General features: G+C 50.4%; 1 protein-coding gene across 1 annotated transcript in view; it reads right to left on the minus strand.

Moving 5' to 3' along the window:
- The window catches only part of LOC115125341 (RNA binding protein fox-1 homolog 3-like), a 143,781-nt gene that overhangs the window by 96,586 nt on the left and 26,283 nt on the right, over positions 1-20,912 (minus strand). Inside the window, exon 2 of the mRNA XM_065002665.1 lies at positions 17,512-17,658. Coding sequence (XP_064858737.1) covers positions 17,512-17,658 — 147 coding nt within the window. The remainder of the gene's footprint in view (positions 1-17,511; positions 17,659-20,912) is intronic.

Consider the following 20,912-nt stretch of genomic DNA (forward strand, 5'->3'; position numbering starts at 1 on the left):
AACCTACTCTAACCCAACTCTAACCCAAGTCTAACCCAACTCTAACCCAAGTCTAACCCAACTCTAACCCAACTCTAACCCAACTCTAACCCAACTCTAACCCAAGTCTAACTCTAACCCAACTCTAACCCAACTCTAACCCAACTCTAACTCTAACCCAACTCTAACCCAAGTCTAACCCTTAAGAAACACAGCAGCAAAAGTGTGTCAGAACTTCAGTTGGTGTTAATGTCTGTGTATGGATGTCTGCAGAACTGTCCCCTGCCAAGTAGCCCAGTAGCCCAGGAGCCCAGTAGCTCAGGAGCCCAGTAGCCCAGGAGCCCAGGATCCCAGTAGCCCAGGAGCCCAGTAGCTCAGGAGCCCAGTAGCCCAGGAGCCCAGGATCCCAGTATCCCAGGAGCCCAGTAGCTCAGGAGCCCAGTAGCCCAGGATCCCAGTAGCCCAGGAGCCCAGTAGCTCAGGAGCCCAGTAGCCCAGGAGCCCAGTAGCCCAGCAGCCCAGGAGCCCAGTAGCTCAGTAGCCCAGGAGCCCAGTAGCCCAGCAGCCCAGGAGCCCAGTAGCTCAGTAGCCCAGGAGCCCAGTAGCCCAGCAGCCCAGGAGCCCAGTAGCTCAGTAGCCCAGGAGCCCAGTAGCCCAGCAGCCCAGGAGCCCAGTAGCTCAGTAGCCCAGGAGCCCAGTAGCTCAGTAGCTCAGTAGCCCAGTAGCTCAGTAGCCCAGGAGCCCAGTTGCCCAGTAGCCCAGTAGCCCAGTAGCTCAGTAGCCCAGGAGCCCAGTTGCCCAGTAGCCCAGGAGCCCCAGTAGCCAAGTAACCCAGGAGCCCAGTAGCCCAGTAACCCAGGAGCCCAGTTGCCCAGTAGCCCAGGAGCCCAGTTGCCCAGTAGCCCAGGATCCCAGTTGCCCAGTAGCCCAGTAGCCCAGTAGCCCAGGAGCCCAGTTGCCCAGTAGCCCAGGAGCCCAGTTGCCCAGTAGCCCAGGAGCCCAGTTGCCCAGTAGCCCAGGAGCCCAGTTGCCCAGTAGCCCAGGAGCCCAGTAGCTCAGTAGCCCAGGACCCAGTAGCCCAGGAGCCAAGTAACCCAGGAGCCCAGTAGCCCAGTAACCCAGTAGTCCAGTAGCCCAGAAGACCAGTAGACCAGTAACCCAGGGGCCCAGTAGCACAGTAACACAGTAGCCTAGTAGCCCATGGGCCCAGTAGCACAGTAGCCCAGTAGGCCAGTAGTCCAGTATCCCAGTAGCCCAGGGGCCCAGTAGCTCAGTAGCCAAGGAGTCCAGTAGCCCACACCTCTCCTCTCTCTTCTCCCTACCCTCCTCTCTCCCGTCTCCACCTCTCCTCTCTCTTCTCCCTACCCTCCTCTCTCCCATCTCCACCTCTCCTCTCTCTTCTCCCTACCCTCCTCTCTCCCATCTCCACCTCTCCTCTCTCTTCTCCCTACCCTCCTCTCTCCCATCTCCACCTCTCCTCTCTCTTCTCCCTACCCTCCTCTCTCCCATCTCCACCTCTCCTCTCTCTTCTCCCTACCCCCTCCTCTCTCCCATCTCCACCTCTCCTCTCTCTTCTCCCTACCCTCCTCTCTCCCGTCTCCACCTCTCCTCTCTCCTCCCTACCCCTCTCCCGTCTCCACACCTCCTCTCTCTTCTCCCTACCCTCCTCTCTCCCATCTCCCACCTCTCCACTCTCTTCTTCCTACCCTCCTCTCTCCCATCTCCACCTCTCCTCTCTCTTCTCTCCACCCTCCTCTCTCCCGTCTCCACCTCTCCTCTCTCTTCTCCCTACCCTCCTCTCTCCCCTCCTCCCCTCTCCTATCTCTCCACCCTCCTCTCCCATCTCCACCTCTCCTCTCTCTTCTCTCCACCCTCCTCTCTCCGTCTCTCCACCTCTCCTCTCACCCTCCTTCTCGTCTCCACCCTCCTCTCTCCCGTCTCTCCCTCTCTCCCCTATCTCTCCACCCTCCTCTCCCATCTCCACCTCTCCTCTCTCTTCTCTCCACCCTCCTCCTCTCTCCCGTCTCCACCTCTCCTCTCTCTTCTCTCCACCCTCCTCTCCCGTCTCCACCTCTCCTCTCTCTTCTCCCTACCCTCCTCTCTCCCATCTCCTCCTCTCTCTCTCCTATCTCTCCCACCCTCCTCTCTCCACCCTCCCGTCTCCACCTCTCCTCTCCTCTTCTTCTCTCCACCCTCCTCTCTCCCGTCTCCACCTCTCCTATCTCTCCACCCTCCTCTCCCATCTCCACCTCTCCTCCTCTCATCTTCTCTCTCCACCCTCTCCCTCTCTCCCATCTCTCCACCTCTCCTCTCTCTTCTCCCTACCCTCCTCTCTCCCGTCTCCACCTCTCCTCTCTCTTCTCCCTACCCTCCTCTCCCGTCTCCACCCTCCTCTCTCCCTCTCCTCTCTCTTCTCCCTACCCTCCTCTCTCCCATCTCCACCTCTCCTATCTCTCCACCCTCCCTCTCCCATCTCCACCTCTCCTCTCTCTCTTCTCTCCACCCTCCTCTCTCCCGTCTCCACCTCTCCTATCTCTCCACCCTCCTCTCCCATCTCCACCTCTCCTCTCTCTTCTCTCCACCCTCCTCTCTCCCGTCTCCACCTCTCCTCTCTCTTCTCCCTACCCTCCTCTCTCCCGTGTCCACCTCTCCTCTCTCTTCTCCCTACCCTCCTCTCTCCCATCTCCACCTATCCTCTCTCTTCTCCCTACCCTCCTCTCCCATCTCCACCTCTCCTCTCTCTTCTCTCCACCCTCCCTCCTCTCCCGTCTCCACCTCTCCTCTCTCTTCTCCCTACCCTCCTCTCTCCCATCTCCACCTCTCCTATCTCTCCACCCTCCTCTCCCATCTCCACCTCGCCTCTCTCTTCTCTCCACCCTCCTCTCTCCCGTCTCCACCCCACCTCTCTCCTCCCCCCACCTCCTCTCTCCCGTCTCCACCTCTCCTCTCTCTTCTCCCTACCCTCCTCTCTCCCATCTCCACCTCTCCTCTCTCTTCTCCCTACCCTCCTCTCTCCCATCTCCACCTCTCCTCTCTCTTCTCCCTACCCTCCTCTCTCCCGTCTACACCTCTCGTCTCTCTCTTCTCCCTACCCTCCTCTCTCCCATCTCCACCTCTCCTCTCTCTTCTCCCTACCCTCCTCTCTCCCATCTCCACCTCTCCTCTCTCTTCTCCCTACCCTCCTCTCTCCCATCTCCACCTCTCCTCTCTCTTCTCCCTACCCTCCTCTCTCCCGTCTACACCTCTCGTCTCTCTTCTCCCTACCCTCCTCTCTCCCATCTCCACCTCTCCTCTCTCTTCTTCCTACCCTCCTCTCTCCCATCTCCACCTCTCCTCTCTCTTCTCTCCACCCTCCTCTCTCCCGTCTCCACCTCTCCTCTCTCTTGTCCCTACCCTCCTCCTCTCCCGTCTCCCCCTCTCCTATCTCTCCACCCTCCTCTCCCATCTCCACCTCTCCTCTCTCTTCTCTCCACCCTCCTCTCTCCCGTCTCCACCTCTCCTCTCAATTCTCTCCACCCTCCTCTCTCCCGTCTCCCCCCCCTCTCCTATCTCTCCACCCTCCTCTCCCATCTCCACCTCTCCTCTCTCTTCTCTCCACCCTCCTCTCTCCCGTCTCCACCTCTCCTCTCTCTTCTCTCCACCCTCCTCTCCCGTCTCCACCTCTCCTCTCTCTTCTCCCTACCCTCCTCTCTCCCATCTCCACCTCTCCTATCTCTCCACCCTCCTCTCCCGTCTCCACCTCTCCTCTCTCTTCTCTCCACCCTCCTCTCTCCCGTCTCCACCTCTCCTATCTCTCCACCCTCCTCTCCCATCTCCACCTCTCTCTCCTCTCTCTTCTCTCCACCCTCCTCTCTCCCGTCTCCACCTCTCCTCTCTCTTCTCCCTACCCTCCTCTCTCCCGTGTCCACCTCTCCTCTCTCTTCTCCCTACCCTCCTCTCCCGTCTCCACCTCTCCTCTCTCTTCTCCCTACCCTCCTCTCTCCCATCTCCACCTCTCCTATCTCTCCACCCTCCTCTCCCGTCTCCACCTCTCCTCTCTCTTCTCTCCACCCTCCTCTCTCCCGTCTCCACCTCTCCTATCTCTCCACCCTCCTCGCCCATCTCCACCTCTCCTCTCTCTTCTCTCCACCCTCCTCTCTCCCGTCTCCACCTCTCCTCTCTCTTCTCCCTACCCTCCTCTCTCCCGTGTCCACCTCTCCTCTCTCTTCTCCCTACCCTCCTCTCTCCCATCTCCACCTATCCTCTCTCTTCTCCCTACCCTCCTCTCCCATCTCCACCTCTCCTCTCTCTTCTCTCCACCCTCCTCTCTCCCGTCTCCACCTCTCCTCTCTCTTCTCCCTACCCTCCTCTCTCCCATCTCCACCTCTCCTATCTCTCCACCCTCCTCTCCCATCTCCACCTCGCCTCTCTCTTCTCTCCACCCTCCTCTCTCCCGTCTCCACCCCACCTCTCTCCTCCCCCCCACCTCCTCTCTCCCGTCTCCACCTCTCCTCTCTCTTCTCCCTACCCTCCTCTCTCCCATCTCCACCTCTCCTCTCTCTTCTCCCTACCCTCCTCTCTCCCATCTCCACCTCTCCTCTCTCTTCTCCCTACCCTCCTCTCTCCCGTCTACACCTCTCGTCTCTCTTCTCCCTACCCTCCTCTCTCCCATCTCCACCTCTCCTCTCTCTTCTTCCTACCCTCCTCTCTCCCATCTCCACCTCTCCTCTCTCTTCTCCCCACCCTCCTCTCTCCCGTCTCCACCTCTCCTCTCTCTTCTCCCTACCCTCCTCTCTCCCGTCTCCCCCTCTCCTATCTCTCCACCCTCCTCTCCCATCTCCACCTCTCCTCTCTCTTCTCTCCACCCTCCTCTCTCCCGTCTCCACCTCTCCTCTCAATTCTCTCCACCCTCCTCTCTCCCGTCTCCCCCTCTCCTATCTCTCCACCCTCCTCTCCCATCTCCACCTCTCCTCTCTCTTCTCTCCACCCTCCTCTCTCCCGTCTCCACCTCTCCTCTCTCTTCTCTCCACCCTCCTCTCCCGTCTCCACCTCTCCTCTCTCTTCTCCCTACCCTCCTCTCTTCCATCTCCACCTCTCCTATCTCTCCACCCTCCTCTCCCGTCTCCACCTCTCCTCTCTCTTCTCTCCACCCTCCTCTCTCCCGTCTCCACCTCTCCTATCTCTCCACCCTCCTCTCCCATCTCCACCTCTCCTCTCTCCACCCTCCTCTCTCCCGTCTCCACCTCTCCTCTCTCTTCTCCCTACCCTCCTCTCTCCCGTGTCCACCTCTCCTCTCTCTTCTCTCCACCCTCCTCTCTCCTGTCTCCACCTCTCCTCTCCCTACCCGCCTCTCTCCCGTCTCCACCTCTCCTATCTCTCCACCCTCCTCTCTCCCGTCTCCACCTCTCCTCTCAATTCTCTCCACCCTCCTCTCTCCCCGTCTCCCCCTCTCCTATCTCTCCACCCTCCTCTCCCATCTCCACCTCTCCTCTCTCTTCTCTCCACCCTCCTCTCTCCCGTCTCCACCTCTCCTCTCTCTTCTCTCCACCCTCCTCTCCCGTCTCCACCTCTCCTCTCTCTTCTCCCTACCCTCCTCTCTTCCATCTCCACCTCTCCTATCTCTCCACCCTCCTCTCCCGTCTCCACCTCTCCTCTCTCTTCTCTCCACCCTCCTCTCTCCCGTCTCCACCTCTCCTATCTCTCCACCCTCCTCTCCCATCTCCACCTCTCCTCTCTCTCTCTCCACCCTCCTCTCTCCCGTCTCCACCTCTCCTCTCTCTTCTCCCTACCCTCCTCTCTCCCGTGTCCACCTCTCCTCTCTCTTCTCCCTACCCTCCTCTCCCGTCTCCACCTCTCCTCCTCTCTCTCTCTCCTACCCTCCTCTCTCCCATCTCCACCTCTCCTATCTCTCCACCCTCCTCTCCCGTCTCCACCTCTCCTATCTCTCCACCCTCCTCTCCCATCTCCACCTCTCCTCTCTCTTCTCTCCACCCTCCTCTCTCCCGTCTCCACCTCTCTCCTCTCTCTTCTCCCTACCCCCCTCTCTCCCGTGTCCACCTCTCCTCTCTCTTCTCCCTACCCTCCTCTCTCCCATCTCCACCTATCCTCTCTCTTCTCCCTACCCTCCTCTCCCATCTCCACCTCCTCTCTCTCTTCTCTCCACCCTCCTCTCTCCCGTCTCCACCTCTCCTCTCTCTTCTCCCTACCCTCCTCTCTCCCATCTCCACCTCTCCTATCTCTCCACCCTCCTCTCCCATCTCCACCTCGCCTCTCTCTTCTCTCCACCCTCCTCTCTCCCGTCTCCACCCCACCTCTCCCTCCCCCCCACCTCCTCTCTCCCGTCTCCACCTCTCCTCTCTCCTACCCTCTCCCTACCCTCCTCCTCTCATCTCCACCTCTCCTCTCTCTTCTCTCCACCTTCCTCTCTCCCATCTCCACCTCTCCTCTCTCTTCTCCCTACCCTCCTCTCTCCCATCTCCACCTCTCCTATCTCTCCACCCTCCTCTCCCATCTCCACCTCTCCTCTCTCTTCTCCCTACCCTCCTCTCTCCCATCTCCACCTCTCCTATCTCTCCACCCTCCTCTCCCGTCTCCACCTCTCCTCTCTCTTCTCTCCACCCTCCTCTCTCCTGTCTCCACCTCTCCTCTCCCTACCCTCCTCTCTCCCGTCTCCACCTCTCCTATCTCTCCACCCTCCTCTCCCGTCTCCACCTCTCCTCTCTCTCCACCCGTCCTCTCTCTACCCTCCTCTCCCCTATCTCCAACTCTCCCCTCTCTTCTCCCCACTCTACTCCCTCCATCCCCCACCTCCCTTCTCCCCTCTCTTCTCCCCATCATCTTCTCCATACCTTCTCTACCCTTCTCTCCCCTGTCTCCAACTCCCCTCTCCCCCATCCTCCTCTTCCCAGCCTTATTGTAATGATGCCACAGCCTTGGTCTCCCCATAATAAGACCTTGAATCAAGTAGTTGATTTCAATAAATAAATAAACATGGTGTCCAAGCAGACGTAATACCAGCAGAGCACAGGCAAGGTCATCGTCTCACCGTGTTTTATTGCACCTCACATCGTACCTCACACCTCACCACACCTCCTTGTCTGTGAGGAGGGAACACACCACGGCCTGTGAAATACTATATACTGGTACATACAGACAACAGATGTGGCGCAGCGATGCAGCACCAATCTGGAGGAGCAGAGAAGAGCCCATGCTTGTTTGTGGCCTGCCAGATAGACTGAGTCTAAATAAGAAAAGCAACACGGCCCAGTGAACATGTGATTGTTCATATGTCTCCCTCACTCCTCTCTTTTCCTCTTCCCCAAAAGGACAAAAATCTATTGTTGGTAGTCTGTTGTGTGTTGTGTGTGTGTGTGTGTGCACGTGTGTGTGTGTGTGTGTATGTGTTAAGTGTGTGTGTGTGTTAAGTGTGTGTGTGTGTATGTGTATGTGTTATGTGTTAAGTGTGTGTGTGTGTTAAGTGTGTGTGTGTGTTAAGTGTGTGTGTGTGTTAAGTGTGTGTGTGTGTTAAGTGTGTGTGTTAAGTGTGTGTGTGTGTGTGTGTGTGTGTGTGTGTGTGTGTGTGTGTGTGTGTGCGTGCGTGCGTGCGTGCGTGCGTGCGTGCGTGCGTGCGTGTTTGTGTGTGTGGATGTGTTATTGTGTGTGTATGTGTGTGTGTGTGTGTGTTATGAGTGTGTGTGTGTTAAGTGTGTGTGTATGTTTGTGGGTATGTGTTAAGTGTGTATGTTTGTGTGTGTTTGTTAAGTGTGTATGTGTTAAGTGTGTGTGTGTGTGTTAAGTGTGTATGTGTTAAGTGTGTGTGTGTATGTGTTAAGTGTGTGTGTGTGTTAAGTGTGTATGTGTTAAGTGTGTGTGTGTATGTGTTAAGTGTGTATGTTTGTGTGTGTGTTAAGTGTGTATGTGTTAAGTGTGTGTGTGTATGTGTTAAGTGTGTGTGTGTGTTAAGTGTGTATGTGTTAAGTGTGTGTGTGTATGTGTTAAGTGTGTGCGTGTATGTGTTAAGTGTGTTTGTGTATGTGTTAAGTGTGTGTGTGTTTGTGTGTGCAAGTAAAACAAAAAATGGCTTAAAGGGCCCTTCCTGATTTAGCCTCGTTTTGAGGGGCAGTTGACCTTTGACCTTTGAATCTAGAGGGTGAACGGGCGTGAGAACGTGCGGGCGGGCGAACGGAATCATTAGAGACACAGCAGAATAAAGGCAAATCTCCACTCTTCCTAATGACTGGGACGAAAGCAACGGTTAATTGTTGTCTACACCGGCCACATTATTTCATTCTAATTACCCTGTCAGATGGTGGGAGGGAGGGTGAGAGAGAGAGAGAGGGGGCGGGAGGGAGGGTGAGAGAGAGAGAGAGAGAGAGGGTGGGAGGGAGGGAGGAGGGGAGGGAGGGAGGGAGGGAGGGAGAGAGAGAGGGAGGGAGGGAGGGAGGCTGTGTATCAGGGTGCATGGACACAAATGTACGGATGCACGCACGCACGCACTCACGCACACACACACACACACACAGACACACACACACACACAAGCACACACAACCTTGTCCGCCTCACTCAGCAGAAGAACAATGGAATTGATCACCTGGCTTGTGGAAGAGAGAGAGAGAGCGGTAAAGAGAGAGGCAGGGAGAGAGGGAGGGCAGGGAGAGAGAGGGCAGGGGAGAGAGGGAGGGCAGGGGGAGAGGGAGGGCAGGGAGAGAGAGGGCAGGGAGAGAGGGAGGGCAGGGGGAGAGGGAGGGCAGGGAGAGAGGGAGGGCAGGGAGAGAGTGAGGGCAGGGAGAGAGGGAGGGCAGGGACAGAGGGAGGGCAGGGACAGAGGGAGGGCAGGGAGAGAGACTGTGTTGTGTATCAGCATTTTCCCACCTCTCTAAGCAGAAGCACAATGGAATTGATTACCTAGCTGCTGGAAAGAGAGAGAGAGAGAGAGAGAGAGAGAGAGAGACCCGAAATGCCTGTGGGGTTGATATTATCCTAAATTCAATTATAAAAGATACAGACCACAAATTCAAATTGGCTATAGTTAAACATTTTAACATCATCCTCAGCTTTGACATATTCCTCAATATTTGGAACCAAGGACTGATCACCTCAATCCACAAAAGTGGAGACAAATTTGACCCCATTTACTACCATGGGATTGCTGCGTCAACAGCAACCTTGGGAATATCCTCTGCATTATCATTAACAGCAGACTCGTACATTTCCTTAGCGAAAACAATGTACTGAGCAAATGTCAAATTGGCTTTTTACCAAATTACCGTACGACAGACCACGTATTCACCCTGCACATCCTAATTGACAAACAAACCAAAACAAAGGCAAAGTCTTCTCATGCTTTGTTGATTTCCAAAAAGCTTTTCACTCAATTTGGCATGAGGGTCCGCTATGATGGCTGATGGAACACATTGCCCTTTGCCCTTTATGGTTGTGAGGTCTGGGGTCCGCTCATCAACCAAAAATTCACAAAATGGGACAAACACGAAATTGAGACACTGCATGCCAAATTCTGAAAAAATATCCTCAGTGTACAACGTAGAACACCACTAAATAATGCATGCAGAGCAGAATTAGGCCGATACTCGAAATCCAGGAAAGAGCCCTTCAATTCTACAACCACCTAAAAAGAAATGATTCTCAAACATTCCATAACAAAGCCATCACTTACAGAGAGATGAACCCGGAGAAGAGTCCCCTAAGCAAGCTGGTCCTGGGGCTCTGTTCACAAAAACAAGCACACCCCACAGAGCCCCAGGACAGCAACACAATTACACCAAATCATGACAAAACAAAAAGATACACATATTTCCTTCAGGTTACACAGACCCACAAAGAATTCAAAAAACAAACCTAACTTGAATAAACTCCCATATCTACTGGGTGAAATACCAACATGTTCCATCACAGCAGCAAGATTTGTGACCTGTTGCCGCAAGAAAAGGGCAACCAGTGAAGAACAAACACCATTGTAAATACAACCCTTCTTCATCACTTTATTCAGGCAAGCACAGCAGATCTTTCCACCTCCCCTCCACCTCATCCACCTCCCCTCCACCTCATCCACCTCCCCATCCACCTTATCCACCTCATCCACCTCCCATCCCCTCCACCTACCCTCCAACTCATCCACCTCCCCTCCACCTCAACCAACTCCCCTCCACCTCATCCACCTCCCCTCCCCTCATCCACCTCCCATCCACCTCCCCTCCACCTCATCCACCTCCTCTCTACCTCCTCACATTAATCCATTGTCTCACAGCTGTTGCTTCGTATCCTCCCATAGTGAATGACTGGTTTAGCCCAACACAGACTGGAGAAGCTAATGATGCTAACGGTTTATACCTGTTCTAATGGGCCTGTGCTAATGGCCTTGTGCTAATGGGCCTGGGGTGCAGATTAAATGTACTATAAACAACGTTTTTTTTCTCTGTCTGTCTGTCTCTCTCTGTGTGTGTGAGAGAGAGAGAGAGAGAGAGAGAGAGAGAGAGAGAGAGAGAGAGAGAGAGAGAGAGAGAGAGAGAGAGAGAGAGAGAGAGAGAGAGAGAGAGAGAGAACTGCTCCCTAACAGGCTAATGACACAGTCTTCTTTTACTAAATAAACACTGTAGTAAATGAACTTTAATCAGCCCACTAATGAATTGGCATCAAGGGGAGACTACAATAGAAGCTTTAGCTGTCCTATCTATCCCCCTCTGATACCATTACTGCTCATATGTTCATCTCTACACTGATTTGTTATTGTAAATTACATGGAGGAGTTATAATTGCACACAATCTGAAAGGCCAAATGGTGGAAGATCCGAGAAAGCGGGATGGAATGGAGCCATATGGAATAGAATGTCAGTAGCTTCCGACTGACATGATTCCCTGTTCTGTTGGAAGGCTGCTGCAGCATGATGGAAGGATGGGGGCTCTACCTGGAAGGCTGCTGCAGCATGATGGAAGGATGGGGGCTCTACCTGGAAGGCTGCTGCAGCATGATGGAAGGATGGGGGCTCTACCTGGAAGGCTGCTGCAGCATGATGGAAGGATGGGGCTCTACCTGGAAGGCTGCTGCAGCATGATGGAAGGATGGGGCTCTACCTGGAAGGCTGCTGCAGCATGATGGAAGGATGGGGGCTCTACCTGGAAGGCTGCTGCAGCATGATGGAAGGATGGGGCTCTACCTGGAAGGCTGCTGCAGCATGATGGAAGGATGGGGGCTCTACCTGGAAGGCTGCTGCAGCATGATGGAAGGATGGGGGCTCTACCTGGAAGGCTGCTGCAGCATGATGGAAGGATGGGAGCTCTACCTGGAAGGCTGCTGCAGCATGATGGAAGGATGGGGGCTCTACCTGGAAGGCTGCTGCAGCATGATGGAAGGATGGGGGCTCTACCTGGAAGGCTGCTGCAGCATGATGGAAGGATGGGGGCTCTACCTGGAAGGCTGCTGCAGCATGATGGAAGGATGGGAGCTCTACCTGGAAGGCTGCTGCAGCATGATGGAAGGATGGGGGCTCTACCTGGAAGGCTGCTGCAGCATGATGGAAGGATGGGGGCTCTACCTGGAAGGCTGCTGCAGCATGATGGAAGGATGGGAGCTCTACCTAGAAGGCTGCTGCAGCATGATGGAAGGATGGGGGCTCTACCTGGAAGGCTGCTGCGGCATGATGGAAGGATGGGGGCTCTACCTGGAAGGCTGCGGCTTCTAGAAGAGGTGATTAGGTAGATGAAGGAAGGTATCATTAAAAGTCCATTAGCGAACCCCTGATGTACGTCTCACTTCTCGAGAGAAACACACACACAGATATACAGGAGCTCTGTCCATGCACGCATACACACACACCGTACGCACGCACACACACACACACACTCTCTCTCTCTCTCTCTCTCACACACACACACACACACACACACACACACACACACACACCTGGGCCAAGGGTGTGTGTGTCTGGGGTGAGGTGTGTGTGTGATGTACAGTAAGGACTTGTTTAAGAGCCACTCTGGGACTGGGATGGAAAGAAACCTCTTTGGTGTGTATTTGTGTGTTTGTGTGTGTGTGCTTGCGCGTGTGTGTGTGTGTGTGTGTGTGTGTGTGTGTGTGTGTGTGTGTGTGTGTGTGTGTGTGTGTGTGTGTATGTCTGTGTGTGTATGCTACAGTAAGGATTCATTTTAGACCCTACCTCCAGGAGAGTGACTGTAAGGACCCTCTTGCGGCTGGCTCTCTAAGTGCCTGGTTATTAATTAAACATAGCGACGGCACTGGGGACATTATATTAGCCTGTTTCTCTCAGTGTGGTGCAAAATGAACAGGCTTATGAAGCGACTGGGGCACAGCTGGTGTCTAGTGGAAGCCATCCCGGCTCTCTGTGTCATGCTGTATACAAGTGCTCCTTGGAAATCGGAACTAACAAAGGTTTTCAGGAACTGACTTGGGACAAGACCTCATTGATACTGTATCCCTGAAGCCTGGTGTTTTGTAATTTGTAATCTCATATTTCAGATCATTCCAAGATATGAAAGCAAAAACAGCATTCTGGAGTTTCCCTGTCGGATAGTATAGGAGTTTCCCTGTCCAATAGTTTAGGAGTTTCCCTGTCCAATAGTTTAGGAGTTTCCCTGTCCAATAGTTTAGGAGTTTCCCTGTCGGATAGTTTAGGAGTTTCCCTGTCCAATAGTTTAGGAGTTTCCCTGTCCAATAGTTTAGGAGTTTCCCTGTCCAATAGTTTAGGAGTTTCCCTGTCGGATAGTTTAGGAGTTTCCCTGTCGGATAGTTCAGGAGTTTCCCTGTTGGATAGTTTAGGAGTTTCCCTGTCCAATAGTTTAGGAGTTTCCCTGTCCAATAGTTTAGGAGTTTCCCTGTCCAATAGTTTAGGAGTTTCCCTGTTGAATAGTTTAGGAGTTTCCCTGTCCGATAGTTTAGGAGTTTCCCTGTCGGATAGTTTAGGAGTTTCCCTGTTGGATAGTTTAGGAGTTTCCCTGTCCGATAGTTTAGGAGTTTCCCTTTCCAATAGTTTAGGAGTTTCCCTGTCCAATAGTTTAGGAGTTTCCCTGTTGAATAGTTTAGGAGTTTCCCTGTCCGATAGTTTAGGAGTTTCCCTGTCCGATAGTTTAGGAGTTTCCCTGTTGAATAGTTTAGGAGTTTCCCTGTCCGATAGTTTAGGAGTTTCCCTGTTGAATAGTTTTGGAGTTTCCCTGTCCGATAGTTTAGGAGTTTCCGATATTCTGAGAGAGCTATCTAATTCTTTAATGGTAAAGGAGGCTGCAATGCATGCAGGGAGGTCTCAAGCTCTCTGTGATATATTTGAGGTAAGCGTTGGGATCTGTTCCAAAAGGCACCCTATTCTCTATATAGTGCATTACTTTAGACCAGGGCCCTATTCTCTATATAGTGCATTACTTTAGACCAGGGCCCTATTCCCTATATAGTGCATTACTTTAGACCAGGGCCCTATTCTCTATATAATGCATTACTTTAGACCAGGGCCCTATTCCCTATATAGTGCATTACTTTAGACCAGGGCCCTATTCTCTATATAGTGCATTACTTTAGACCAGGGCCCTATTCTCTATATAGTGCATTACTTTAGACCAGGGCCCTATTCTCTATATAGTGCATTACTTTAGACCAGGGCCCTATTCTCTATATAGTGCATTACTTTAGACCAGGGCCCTATTCTCTATATAGTGCACTACTTTAGACCAGGGCCCTATTCTCTATATAGTGCACTACTTTAGACCAGGGCCCTATTCTCTATATAGTGCACTACTTTAGACCAGGGCCCTATTCTCTATATAGTGCATTACTTCAGACCAGGGCCCTATTCTCTATATAGTGCACTACTTTAGACCAGGGCCCTATTCCGTATATAGTACATTACTTTAGACCTGGGCCCTATTCTCTATGTAGTGCACAACTTTTTACTAGGGCCCATATGCATTTGGTTGAAAGTAGTTAGGTTACATTTTAAATGTAAAACAAAAACTCAAATAGTTTTCCATTTGGGACATAGACATTGAGAATAGAGATTTCCCGACACGTTGTTGTGAGAATGAGAGAATTGAATCCGTGAAATGGTGCTTTGAATCCCAATTACCAGTCTACCATTAAGCCCTCACACTCATCGCTTTAATTTCCTTCTAAATGTGTTTCTCTAATTATGAATTAAAATAAAATAAGGTTGGCTAATGAAACCATTTCGTTTTTTCTTTGTATTCATTTCTCTTTATGTGCCTGCGTCTGTCTGTACAGTAGCACCCGACCACGCAGCTAAGAGTTCTTCTGAGATGTCGGTTTCATTTTATTCCTGATGAGGACCTAAATTGTCACAATAAAGACCGTTAAAAGGAAGCTTTCAATTGTTGTGTTCCCCTGATTATAACCTCCTCGTGTGTTGCAATGCCTCGCCAGTGCATGGCTTTCTCTAGAATGTTCCAATATCCCCTTTCTGCTATAATGGAAAGAAATTCCATTTAATATAATATCTGGCTATTGCCTTTGTTTGCATTGTGGTGGTGCTCAAACGGAGTCTTAATGGCACATTGAGCCAGTCGCTCATTGCTGCATTTAAAGGCAATGGGTGAGAGTGGCACTGGAGCCCATTGTGGGGATGGCAAAGCCCTGATGGAATCTGGACCGCAGTGCTTCAGCTCTGCCCACAACGATCAATCCTTGAGACTGGACCATCGACAAAGAGGAGGAGGGTGTGTGTGTGTGTGTGTGTGTGTGTGTGTGTGTGGACTCTGACAAGATGACATGTCCCTCGTATCCTGTCCCACCACCCTGGAGACAATTGAACAACCACAACTAACTAACTAACCAAACTGCTCAACTGCCTTGTCTGTGACTGAAGTATCGAACCAAAAAAAAAAAATAGTAACTTTTCAAGCCTTAACTTTCCCGTGAAACTGATTGGACAGTTTGAGTTTCCAAGTGTCTAAAGTACAACAAAAAAAAGGGCAAAAAATGTGACTTTGTTTGGACTTGTCCGAGCCCGGTCCTCCTCTTCAGGGTCTGTGTCAGTGTAGTCCTTCAGACAACAGGGTAAGACGCATTCTGAGCATCGCTGATTGTAGTGAATTCTCCCAGATTGTCTGTCTCTTCCAATCCCTCGCTCCTCTCTCCTCTCAGTGTCTCTGGTTAATTGTGGTGCAGAACTCAGTGCCTTGGAGACTTCACTAAGTGACCGGGGAGTGTTACTGGGGAGTTAGAGTACCAGGCTTCACACACACACACACACACACACACACACACACACACACACACACATACACCTCTCGTTTGAGCACCACCACTGGATCCTGTCACCCTACACACACCTAATGAGGATAAAGTCCTTTTTAACCACAGTGCTGAGGAACACCATTAATCGTGTCTCCATTGCGGGACCCTTCCATCTCCTCTACCTCTCCCCACATCAAGGCCTCCGATTCTGGGCACGGCCACGGGGACAGGCACTGCTCGCCATGGAACAAAGTCCTGGTCGAAAGTGATGCAAATGTTCGGCTCCATTTGAGAACCAGGAGACGGGAGAAATGTCCAGCCTGTTATGGTGTTAAATGTTACAGCGTAGTAGACTATATGTATTGGTTGCCATTAGTAACGCTGTACTGTATAAAGAGAGGTATTTTAACAAGCTGTAGAGCAACAAACACCAAGGGTTGATCTTTCTCTCTCTCTCTCTGCATGGCATGTTGTTTGTTTATGTTCTCGCTCGCGCTGTCGTTATTTCTTCTACTCACATTATCTCCCCTTCTCTCTGTTTCTTCTACTCACACTATCTCCCCTTCTCTCTGTTTCTTCTACTCACACCATCTCCCTTCTCTCTGTTTCTTCCACCCACATTATCTCCATTTTCTCTGTTTCTTCCACTCACACTATCTCCCTTCTCTCTGTTTCTTCTACTCACACTATCTCCCGTCTGTATACAACGTCTCTCTGTTTCTTCTTATCATCTAACATTATGTGGGAGTGAGAACTGAATCTGTGCTCTATGGGGATTTCTTGGTCATTTTGTTGGCATTTTAAACAACATGACTGAGTTGCAGTAGTTGGTCCTCAAACTTATTTTCGTTATTTAACATTTATTTAACTAGGCAAGTCAGTTAAGAACAAATTCTTATTTACAATAACGGCCTACCGGGGAACAGTGGGTTTAACTTCCTTGTTCAACGCTCTAACCACTAGGCTATCTGCCGCCCCAAGCAGTGGGTACATAGGAGTGGGTAGTTAGGAGTGGGTAGTTAGGAGTGGGTACCTAGGAGTGGGTACCTAGGAGTGGGTAGTTAGGAGTGGGTACAAAGGAGTGGGTAGTTAGGAGTGGGTACAAAGGAGTGGGTAGTTAGGAGTGGGTACATAGGAGTGGGTAGTTAGGAGTGGGTACTTAGGAGTGGGTACTTAGGAGTGGGTACTTAGGAGTGGGTACTTAGGAGTGGGTACTTAGGAGTGGGTACATAGGAGTGGGTACATAGGAGTGGGTAGTTAGGAGTGGGTAGTTAGGAGTGGGTAGTTAGGAGTGGGTAGTTAGGAGTGGGTACATAGGAGTGGGTAGTTAGGAGTGGGTACATAGGAGTGGGTAGTTAGGAGTGGGTACTTAGGAGTGGGTAGTTAGGAGTGGGTAGTTAGGAGTGGGTACATAGGAGTGGGTACATAGGAGTGGGTACATAGGAGTGGGTACAAGATGCCTATTGGGCTGTAAGGCCAGAAGTGAAGGAAACAGCCTGAGACCAACAGGGTTAGAGATCTATAGAACGGGCCAGTCCTAAATTCCTCCAGGAACAAAAAGGATTAAATAAGTAAGAACAAGTTGCCGCAAACAACTGCTACAGGGTCAGATGTTAACTTCTTCCTTTCACAAAGCAGAGAATAAAACTACATTTCTAGAATCATACTTTAATTCTAGAACATTCCTGTGATTGAACAGTGTTCTGTTCTGAGAACTGCTACAGGGTCAGATGTTAACTTCGTCCTTTCACAAAGCAGAGAATAAAACTACATTTCTAGAATCATACTGTAATTCTAGAACATTCCTGTGATTGAACAGTGTTCTGTTCTGAGAACTGCTACAGCGTGAACCGTCTTGGGAATTCAAACAGGCCTTGTGACATGTCCTCCCTCTCTCTCCAAGGAGTGGTTAAGGACGACGGCCCTATAGAGGTCCAGGAGATGAAACATTCATATCTCTCCCTAATTTGAGGAGGAGAGGGTATGTAGAGGTTAGAAGGTGAATCATTTAGGCCCCCTCTCTAAAAGGTGTGACGGGGCCCATACATCTTTAATGGGGACAGGACGATCTCTAAAGTGACACTTGATGTATCTGCAGAGCTAAGGCACACAACACAAGCAGGGGAGAATGAGATGATTGAAACATGGTTGACTCAACACTGGTGTTATAAAGGTCTGTGTGTTCTGAACACTGAGGACACGACTGGTATGTAGACCAACAGTGTTATTATAGTTGGCCTGTGTGCAGGGAAACCTTGGTGTTGTACGGGTGAAGTTAGGTGTTTGTGATGCTTTCTCGGGTTTCAGCTGAGCCTGATTTCTCACAGCTAGCTACTCACCCCAAACATTTGCCTGAGGTCTGGGTCTCTGAAGCGGAAAGGGATGTTGGAGACGTGTAACCGTTTGGGCTGCTGCTTCTCTGACGAATCACACTGCTGCAGGTGGAGCTGATGGGAAACCTCCGTCTGCGCAACCTCGTCTGCCTGCTGCAGGGAAACACAGGCCACAACACGACAAACATTAGTTCCTAGCTAAACAAACATCTTAATCTTGGTTAAAAAAAAGATTAACGGATAGGGTGGAGGTAGAGGAGAGTTTCAGGATCACTGAGGGAGACAGAAAGGAAAGGAAGATCAATCAAGTCTGAAAGGGATTGACAGAAAGAGACAAAGATTGATTGACAGAAAGAGAGAAAGATTGATTGAAAGAGAAAGATTGATTGAGAGAGAAAGATTGATTGAGAGAGAAAGATTGATTGAGAGAGAAAGATTGATTGAGAGAGAAAGATTGATTGAGAGAGAAAGATTGATTGAGAGAAAGATTGATTGAGAGAAAGATTGATTGACAGAAAGAGAGAAAGATTGATTGACAGAAAGAGAGAAAGATTGATTGACAGAAAGAGAGAAAGATTGATTGACAGAAAGAGAGAAAGATTGATTGAAAGAGAAAGATTGATTGAGTGTGAGAGGGATATGATTCTCCACTATGACTCACACTGTTTTCCCCTGAAACGCGATGGTTTTAAATAATAAAGACATATTTGATATTAAATGTGCCTCTGTCGTTCTAAGAGTGTGTGAATCATGTTGTAGCGTGCATCACAAACGGCACTCTACTCCTCTCGGGGACCTGTTCAATTAGTGCACAAAAAAAATCATTGAGACGCAGACTATGTCTTAGTCATAGTGTAGTGTGAGGTATGAATGTCGGTTGGCATTCTCTCTGCTCCCCTGACATAGGAGATTAGGAAGCTGTCTGGGAGGAGTGGACACAGATTTAACAACTTAAACATGTCTGCACTACTATATGTATTATACAAACAGATAGAGAGAGGAGAGGGACAAGAGTGAGAGAGAGAAAGAAAGACAAACAGAGGGAGAGAGAGAGAGAGAGAGAGAGAGAGAAAGAGAAAGAGAGAGAAAAAGAAAGAGAGAGAGAGAAAAAGAAAGAGAGAGAGAGAAAAAGAAAGAGAGAGAGAGAGAAAAAGAAAGAGAGAGAGAGAAAAAAGAGAGAGAAAGAGAGAGACAGAGAGAGAGAGAGAAAAGAGAAAGAGAGAGAGAGAGAGAGAGAGAGAGAGAGAGAGGAGAGACAGAGAGAGAGAGAGAGAGAGAGAGAGAGAAGAGAAGAGAGAGAGAGAGAGGGAGAGAAAGAAAGAGAGAGAGAGAGCGAGAGAGAGAGAGAGAGAGAGAGAGAGAGAGAGAGAGAGAGAGAGAGAGAGAGAGAGAGAGGGAGAGAGAGGGGAGAGAAATAAAGAGAGAGAGAGGGGAGAGAAAAAGAGAGAAAGAGGAGAGAGAGCGAGATACACTCCAGTCCTCCTCTCCTCCCCCAGAACCCATGTGATCATCTGTCCATTACGGGCAGAAAGTGGCAGCGATGCTCTCCAGGTCGCCGGGAGTGATGGCCCTTTCAGGTGTCGCCGTGACAACCACCATTTACTTCATTGTTATCAGAGTAACCGTGACGACAGGGATCCCTGTTACCAACACTCGGGTGACCACTCTAAACTGGCCCTGAGATAAGACAGACACATGGCCCCCTGGGAAACGGAGTTCAATTGAGAGGAAACCAGTGGTGGCTAGTGGCACTTTAAATCAGCTCATAGTGATGGCTTGAAACATGGTTTCTTTAAAACCTTTTCATTCACTCCATTAAAGGTATTAATCCTCCCCCACCAGCCTCCTCTGAAGGACCTTCCCTGGGTACCAGTCTGTTTAGCTAACATTCCAGTCCTTGTACATGCCAATTATGTTTAGCGTGACAGGAGGGGCAAGGAGTAGGATAACAGCTAAACAGACTGGTACCCAGACTGTCCTCATCCCCTATCACATATTAACTACCAATTCAGAATGTGGTTTAATCCTACTACCAATTCAGAATGTGAGTTAATCCTATCAGATGGTAAACGTGCCATTATCAGGGAGAGAGAGAGAGATGAAGAGAGATGAAGGTGGGGAGAGAGGGAGAGAGAGAGAGATGAAGAGAGATGAAGGTGGGGAGAGAGAGAGAGAGAGAGATGAAGAGAGATGAAGGTGGGGAGAGAGAGAGAGAGAGAGATGAAGAGAGATGAAGGTGGGGAGAGAGAGAGAGAGAGAGAGATGAAGAGAGATGAAGGTGGGGAGAGAGAGAGAGAGAGAGAGATGAAGAGAGATGAAGGTGGGGAGAGAGAGAGAGAGAGAGAGAGAGATGAAGAGAGATGAAGGTGGAAGGAGAGAGAGAGAGATGAAGAGAGATGAAGGTGGAGAGAGAGAGAGAGAGAGTTGGAGAGTTAGGATAACATTCAGGAGGAGTTGACATCATGAGTTAGGATAAATTCAGGTGGAGTTGGACATAATGAGTTAGGATAACATTCAGGAGGAGTTGGACATCATGAGTTAGGATAACATTCAGGAGGAGTTGGACATAATGAGTTAGGATAACATTCAGGAGGAGTTGGACATAATGAGTTAGGATAACATTCAGGAGGAGTTGGACATCATGAGTTAGGATAACATTCAGGAGGAGTTGGACATCATGAGTTAGGATAACATTCAGGAGGAGTTGGACATCATGAGTTAGGATAACATTCAGGAGGAGTTGGACATCATGAGTTAGGATAACATTCAGGAGGAGTTGGACATCATGAGTTAGGATAACATTCAGGAGGAGTTGGACATCATGAGTTAAGATAACATTCAGTTGGAGGGATGAAAAGATGAAGAGATGACGCCAGCTAAACATCTCAAGGTTTACAGCACAATCAATGAGAGAGAAAGCTGAAAGCAGCTCCATTTACAAATACAGGAGGAGGGGGAGAGAGAGACAGATAGAGGGGGAGAGAGAGACAGATAGAGGGGGAGAGAGAGACAGATAGAGGTGGAGAGAGAGACAGATAGAGGGGGAGAGAGAGACAGATAGAGGGGGAGAGAGAAAAATATATGAAAGAGAGGAGAGAGAGAGACAGAGAGGGGGAGAGAGAGAAATATATGAAAGAGAGGAGGAGAGTGACAGACAGGTTGTTACGAATCCCTTTTGGCCCGACAGTCTAGGGGGGATGGTAATGAGACCCGTAACATAACTCATGCAAATTATTATTGTGACAAAGTAAAAGTGTGCACGAAATAACCACGACAACAGAAATCTACCGTCAAACTCTAGGTTTATTTATAAACACACGGTAATGGGGGGAGCAGGAAAAGGGGCTGAGCTGGACCCAAGGAAAGAAACAATAAGTATTCAAAAACACCCCTAAGCTAGATTAGCC

The sequence above is a fragment of the Oncorhynchus nerka genome, linkage group LG16 (genome assembly GCF_034236695.1).
Source record: "Oncorhynchus nerka isolate Pitt River linkage group LG16, Oner_Uvic_2.0, whole genome shotgun sequence".
Lineage (NCBI taxonomy): Eukaryota > Metazoa > Chordata > Actinopteri > Salmoniformes > Salmonidae > Oncorhynchus > Oncorhynchus nerka.